Genomic DNA, 7,500 nt, shown 5'->3' on the forward strand with positions numbered 1-7,500 from the left:
ACCAGAGACCTCATGGTTACTGGGAGGAGGAATCAGAGACCACATGGTTACTGGGAGGAGGAACCAGAGACCTCATGGTTACTGGGAGGAGGAACCAGAGACCTCATGGTTACTGGGAGGAGGAACCAGAGACCTCATGGTTACTAGGAGGAGGAACCAGAGACCTCATGGTTACTGGGAGGAAGAACCAGAGACCTCATGGTTACTGGGAGGAGGAATCAGAGACCTCATGGTTACTGGGAGGAACCAGAGACCTTATGGTTACTGGGAGGAGGAACCAGAGACCTCATGGTTACTGGGAGGAGGAACCAGAGACCTCATGGTTACTGGGAGGAGGAACCAGAGACCTCATGGTTACTGGGAGGAGGAACCAGAGACTTCATGGTTACTGGGAGGAGGAACCAGAGACCTCATGGTTACTGGGAGGAGGAACCAGAGACTTCATGGTTACTGGGAGGAGGAACCAGAGACCTCATGGTTACTGGGAGGAGGAACCAGAGACCTCATGGTTACTGGGAGGAGGAACCAGAGACCTCATGGTTACTAGTCGGCCTCCTTTTCCTCTAGGCCATCTTACCATCCCATATGAAAGATGACATATTTCATTACAAGGGATATTTTGTTCTGCAACTCATCTAACAAAAAAAACATGGAGCAATTCTTCAGGCATCTGTGTTGTGAGGCATTCGCTGTCCGAACGACGGGGTTCACTGGAAAATATTAAAACTAAACCTTTGAAATGTAAGAGGGAGATGATTTGAGTTATGGTTATTTTCGACTAGATGTTACTGGCTTTACTCCACTCAACACACACACACATGCAAACGCACGCACACACACACACACACACACACACATGCACACACATGCAAACGCACGCACACACACACACACACACACACACACACACACACACACACACACACACACACACACACACACACACACACACACACACTTCTCTACCCTTATCTGGAACCTACTTTTTTGGTCCTTACTCTGTCGAAATTCCACAAAAGTAGGTATCAGGTACTAAACGGTTATTGGCGAGAGATTGATAAGAGTACAGAGTGAAGGATTGTGTGTGTGTGTGTGTGTGTGTGTGTGTGTGTGTGTGTGTGTGTGTGTGTGGGTGTGTGTGTGTGTGTGTGTGTGTGTGTGTGTGTGTGTGTAGAGTAGAACCGATACCATGTAGTGGAAAAGCGCCGTAAGTGTCACTTTTAGAATTCACCTTCAAAAAGTCATTTCTTCATTTCGATTTTATTTCAGATATTTAGTTTTTTAGTCAAGTCAAAGTTTATTCATATCATAGCACATTTAAAGCTGCAGTGTGTAGAATTGTGGGTTTTATTCCCAAGCAGATTTTGCAGAAAATAATTATCATATCCATAAGTACATTTAATTTAGTGCATAATAGCTGAACATTTTTTTTTTTATTATTTATTTTTCCCTCAGAAAGGGTCTCATATATGTCCATATTTCTGCATATTTTGGACCAAGGCCTAGTGTCCTAGTTGGAATGTCCTCAGGTGCATTGTTTAAAATTTAGAATTGTTCTTGTCCTTGAAGGCCACTGTAGCTTCTGTTATTATTCTAAAGGGTTAGGGTTACCCAGGGAGTGTTGCATTCTAGAACTTTGTAGAACTTTGTTGTTTGTAGAACGCTTATTTTGTTAAAATAAGCGCTGTACATACAGTCTCTAAGAAGCACAATACAAAACAACGGATACTGTAAGCTCAGCAAAATGGAAATAAAAACACAATAAAACACAATAAATAGTGTTGAATATAACAATCTCTCATCAAAAAAAAAAAAAAAAACAAAAAACACAAATTTGAAATTCATTAAAATGTTTAGTAAAGGGGATTTGATTCAATCCTCCTCTACGTCCACATCAAAGCCCTGATTGGTCCGTTCTGTGTGTGTGTGTGTGTGTGTGTGTGTGTGTGTGTGTGTGCGTGCGTGCGTGCGTGCGTGTGTGTGCGCCATTGAATAAAACAATCTCTCATCTTAAAAACAACAACGACAAAAAATATTTGAAAAAAAAAATCTTAAAAAAAAAAAATGAATTAAAAAAAATATCATGATATTTTTTTTTAAAATAAAAAGATTTTATTCATATATTTAAATCAGTCCTCCTCATCAAAGCCCTGATTGGTGCGTCCTCTTTGCCTATTGCTACTGGACTGGTATCCATACTGGTCCCCACTCCCTTCCTCATAATCACCCCCAATTTCATGCTCATATTCTGGGTTAGTGTGTTGGGATGTGCCGCCCATTTCTTCCGGAGCTGACCAGCCTTGGTAGGGTTTTTCTTCGTCGCCATTTTGGATGTAACTGTCATCGTCAGGGGAGAATGTGTCATCGTCGAGGTGGTCGTCATAGCGCTGGTAGGAGCTGGCGTGCGCTTGCTGCTCGCGGGATTCTAGTTCTAGAGTGCTGTGCCAAACGCCGTAGCAACCGTAGATCAATAAACCTGGAAAAATGGGGAAAATGTGTGTTTTGAATTGTTTTGTGAAGAGTGTGTGTGTGTGTGTGTGTGTGTGTGTGCGTGTGTGTGTGTGTGTGTGTAGATAGATAGATAGATAGATAGATAGATAGATAGATAGATAGATAGATAGATAGATAGATAGATAGATAGATAGATAGATAGATAGATAGATAGATAGATAGATAGATAGATAGATAGATAGATAGATAGATAGATAGACAGATAGATAGATAGATAGATAGATAGATAGATAGATAGACAGACAGACAGACAGATAGACAGGCAGACAGACAGACAGACAGACAGACAGACAGACAGACAGACAGACAGACAGACAGACAGACAGACAGACAGACACCTCAGGCCTTGGGCTATTGCCTTTTATAAAGTAGGGCATCAGGTAGAGATGTCAGTCTGATTAACTGTCCATGTGTGAAGTGTTATAAACCTTCATGAGATACAGAAGGCTGGAGAATCATCCCTCACTCCATCATCTGTTCACCAAATGGAGATCTGAGTCTGGGTGTGTATTAGACTGGACATACAGTATGTTACTCTCTCTGCTGTACCTCAACTATGTGCAAGAGGAATAACCATCATCTTAAAGTAGCTACGAACTTTTAAATATTTCTAAAACAGTCTAATATTTTCCTCTGATGATCATAAATCACATGTAACAGCAAAACGAGACCATCAGTGCAAAGAAAGAATGCTATTTTTATATAGTTTTTCTTAATGCCTTTGTCATGGGTATACGCTCACCCAGGAACAACAGCTGGCGTGTTAAAAACACTACCGCTTTTGTCCAAAAGGGGGGCGCTAGAATTAACAAAGAAGTTCCTCGTAGCATCTTTAAGCAACATACAACTTTCTACTTTCCTCATGTAGTTATTAACATTTCACATATCCTTCATTCCTAACCTACGGAAGCCTAGAGAGGCCATACAATTTTTTTCTCTGAGAATATAAAACAAAACAAAAGTTGATCAAACCTTTTAAAATGAACAGATGTTTATGATTCCTTGCCTTAAAGGGACACTGTGTAACATTTTAAGTAATTTATTAGCCAAAATCAATATCCTCATTCATAAATATGTCCTCATTGGTGTAAAATGACCTCTGCCAAAAATCTGAATTATACTCCTGAGCAGAGAATTACAAATATTAATTTACATTTTGAACATTGAGAGGGTAAGTCTTATGGAGGCATCCATGTTGGTTGGAATGTCATCAGGTGCATTGTTTAAAATTTAGAATTGTTCTTGTCCTTGAAGGCCACTGTAGCTTCTGTTATTATTCTAAAGGGTTGGGGTTACCCAGGGAGCGTTGCATTCTAGAACTTTGTAGAACTTTCTTGATGATGTCATATTACACACTGCACCTTTAAATAAATCTAAAGCTTAGAATTTCTTTTAAAAAATTAAATCTTCGGGAAAAAAAGGGGAAAAAATTTGTATTCATTGTGCTACAATTTTGTTACTAACATTTAATAAAAAAAAACCTTTGAAAGAAAAGAAAAAATTAAATCAAACCTTTGAACAAATGTGTTCTTTCAAATAAAGTTTTTTTCTTTTTTCGTTGAAAAAGTTGTGTTTAAAATTATATATTTTCTAAACGTCGCACATTAGTACATACTAATACATCAGTGTGCTTGAGCTCACCTATGACGCACCACACAGTGAACCGTGCCCAGGTGAGCGGGGACAGCTTCAGCATCAGGTAGCTGTTTACAAAGATGGCGGCGGCCGGTACGAAGGGCACACAGGGCGCCATGTACGCCAGCTTCCTCCCGCTCTCTCTCTTACTTAAAATACTAATTGTGCCATTATGACATGACGAATAAAAGTAAAGTTTTTTTCTGAGAATATCCAAGATTTTTTTCAATACGTTTTCAAAACAAAGAAATATGTTCTTTAACTAAAAAAAAATATATATGTTTTTGCCTGAAATTATCTGAAAAAAAAGTCATATATTAAGAATTTCTTTTTAAAATTTGAAATAAACCCTTGAACAAATGTGTTATTTCGAATGAAGTTTTCTTTCTTTTTTCGTTTAAAATGTTGTGTTTAAAAAAAATAAAAATAAAAATCACACGTAATTACATATCTTTACACACCAGTATATTAGACCTCACAAAAAAAAAAAAAAAAAAACCTCACCTATGACGCACCACACAGTGAACCGTGCCCAGGTGAGCGGGGACAGTTTCAGCATCAGGTAGCTGTTTACAAAGATGGCTGCCGCCGGTACGAAGGGCACACAGGGCGCCATGTACGCCAGCTTCCTCCCGCTCTCCGGCTGCTGGAGAATCACCACCAACAGCTTCACTAGCGAACACGCCATTGAAGCCGCCATGATACCTGTAAACACAAATCAAAAAGGTTCAAAAACTATAAGGAAGGGGCGCCCTTAGCTCAGTTGGTAGGGCGTCCCCCCCCCCCCCATGGGCCTCGGCCAGCAGCGGACCTGGGTTCGATTCCAGCCCGCGGTCGTTCTCTGCATGTCACTCCCCTCTCTGCCCCATTTCAACGCTGTCTCTACATTGTCAATAAAGCATAAAAAATGCCAAAAAAAAAAATTATTATTTTTTTGAACCTTTATTTATACAGGTAAATCCCATCGAGACCGAAGACTCTTTTTCAAGGGAGACCTGTTTTCCTTTCCCACGTTACCATTCACACACACATTCATACACCGATAGCAGCAGCTAACTATCGACATTCACACGAGGCAAGGTGGGTGAAGTGTCTTACCCAAGGACACAACAACTATGACACAGGTGGCAGGGCGGGGATCGAACCTCCAACCCTTTGATCATCGGCCGACCCGCTCTACCAACTGAGCCACAGTCGCACACTTATTTGAGTGTAAGGCAGCTAGTTGAATTGTGCTTTATTTCACATATGAATCATGTATTTTTGTCTTTTTATCTACATCAAGTTTTCCCACAGGCTCTATTTTTCTTTTTTTGTTTTAATTGTTTGTTCTATCTGCACTGAGTTACCATTTGTAAGTTGATCTGACTGTGTGCAGATGTGATATGCTAAAAACTCAATAAAAATTAAAGTAAAGAAAATTTTAAATAAATAACTCAAACGGGTTCATTCATTCAGTCTAAACTTGATAAATTAACTTGTATGTTCACGTAAACAGACTAGTATTCATTTGTTTGTACCTTGACATGTTTCGACTACTTCAAGGTAAATGGACTCCACTTATATAGCTATTTTCCCCTGTTTTTTCACAGACTCGGAGCGCTTTACATTGTTTTGTACACATTCACCCAATCACACACACATTCATACACCGATAGCAGCAGCAGCAGCTACCACGCAGGGTGCAAGCTAACTATCGGGAGCAATTCAGGGTTCAATGTCTTTCCCAAGGACACTTCGACATGTGGCGGGGAGACGTGGGATCGAACCTCTGACCCTGTACTCCAGAGGCGACCTCCCTACACACTTCGCCACTGCCGCCCCGCCCAGGTACAAACAAATGAATACTAGTCTGTTTACATGAACATACACACAAGTTTACCTGAAAACACAGCCGAAAATCCGGTCCCTTGCTCGACTCCGAATATAACCGTAGACCAAAGCAGGAAGCAAGTTATGAAGAAAAGCAAAGTGCATCTGGTCACGATTCGACCGGTCGCAGGTGTGGGCCGGGCGGAAGATTCGGGGATTCCCACCCGTAGTTTCAGGGAGTGATAGTGGCCTCCCATAATCCTTTGCAACAGAGATGGTTGGCCGCCTGTGTGGAAGTCAGAGAAATCCTCCCCTTGGCCTTTACTACCGCCAGTGTGGTAGGAGGTCGATATATCACCGTCTGAAAAATTGTTGGATAAATACATCAGATCATTAACTTTAAAGGTAGTTTGGTCTGTCTGTCTGTCTGTCTGTCTGTCTGTCTGTCCATCCAATCTACAGTATCTATCTATCTATCTGTCTGTCTGTCTGTCTGTCTGTCTGTCTGTCTGTCTGTCTGTCTGTCTGTCTGTCTGTCTGTCTGTCTGTCTATCTATCTATCTATCTATCTATCTATCTATCTATCTATCTATCTATCTATCTATCTATCCAACCATCTATCCATCTATCTATCTATCCATCCATCTATCCATCCATCCAACCATCTATCCATCCATCCATCCATCCATCCATCCATCCATCCATCCATCCATCCATCCATCCATCTATCTATCCATCCATCCATCTATCTATCCATCCATCCATCTATCCATCCATCCATCCATCTATCCATCCATCCATCCATCCATCTATCCATCCATCCATCTATCCATCTATCTATCCATCTATCTATCTATCTATCTATCCAACCATCTATCCATCCATCTATCTATCTATCTATCCATCCATCCATCCATCCATCCATCCATCCATCCATCCATCCATCCATCCATCCATCCATCCATCCATCCATCCATCCATCCATCCATCCATCCATCTATCATCCATCTATCATCCATCCATCCATCCATCCATCCATCCATCCATCCATCCATCCATCCACCCACCCACCTATCTATCTATCTATCTATCTATCTATCTATCTATCTATCTATCTATCTATCTATCTATCTATCTATCTATCTATCTATCTATCTATCTATCTATCTATCTATCTATCTATCTATCTATCTATCTATCTATCTATCTATCTATCTATCTATCTATCTATCTATCTATCTATCCATCCATCCATCTTATCCATCCATCTAAGAGATACACAGAATTTACACATAAATATTTCCTCAAACATTTCTGAAATTGTAAATGTACTTGTAATTTTCTACCACTTACCGTCTGAGCCTGTGATCAGCATCTCATCATCTTTATTGGGCCCAGCCTGGTCCGCCATATTGTTTTCTTGCTGGTGTGTGTCTGTGTGTGTGTCTGTGTCTGTGTGTGTGTATGTGTGTGTGTCTGTGTGTGTGTCTGTGTCTGTGTCTGTGTCTGTGTGTAAGTCAGTGTGTGTGTCTGGCTGGTATC

At 40.6% G+C, this 7,500-nt stretch overlaps 2 protein-coding genes across 2 annotated transcripts in view; both read right to left on the bottom strand.

The window, feature by feature from the left end:
• The window catches only part of rpl22l1 (ribosomal protein L22-like 1), a 79,281-nt gene that overhangs the window by 36,036 nt on the left and 35,745 nt on the right, over positions 1 to 7,500 (bottom strand). The gene's annotated exons all lie outside the window — the stretch shown is intronic.
• Positions 2,130 to 7,500, bottom strand: part of slc7a14b (solute carrier family 7 member 14b) — a gene marked incomplete at both ends in the record, with an annotated part of 18,749 nt that continues 13,378 nt past the window's right edge. Inside the window, 4 exons of the mRNA XM_080050099.1 lie at positions 2,130 to 2,476; positions 4,651 to 4,851; positions 6,029 to 6,319; positions 7,312 to 7,500. The exon at positions 7,312 to 7,500 is cut by the window's right edge and continues 173 nt beyond it. Coding sequence (XP_079906225.1) covers positions 2,130 to 2,476; positions 4,651 to 4,851; positions 6,029 to 6,319; positions 7,312 to 7,500 — 1,028 coding nt within the window. The remainder of the gene's footprint in view (positions 2,477 to 4,650; positions 4,852 to 6,028; positions 6,320 to 7,311) is intronic.

This window comes from Ammodytes marinus (assembly GCF_949987685.1).
Source record: "Ammodytes marinus genome assembly, chromosome: 21".
NCBI lineage: Eukaryota > Metazoa > Chordata > Actinopteri > Uranoscopiformes > Ammodytidae > Ammodytes > Ammodytes marinus.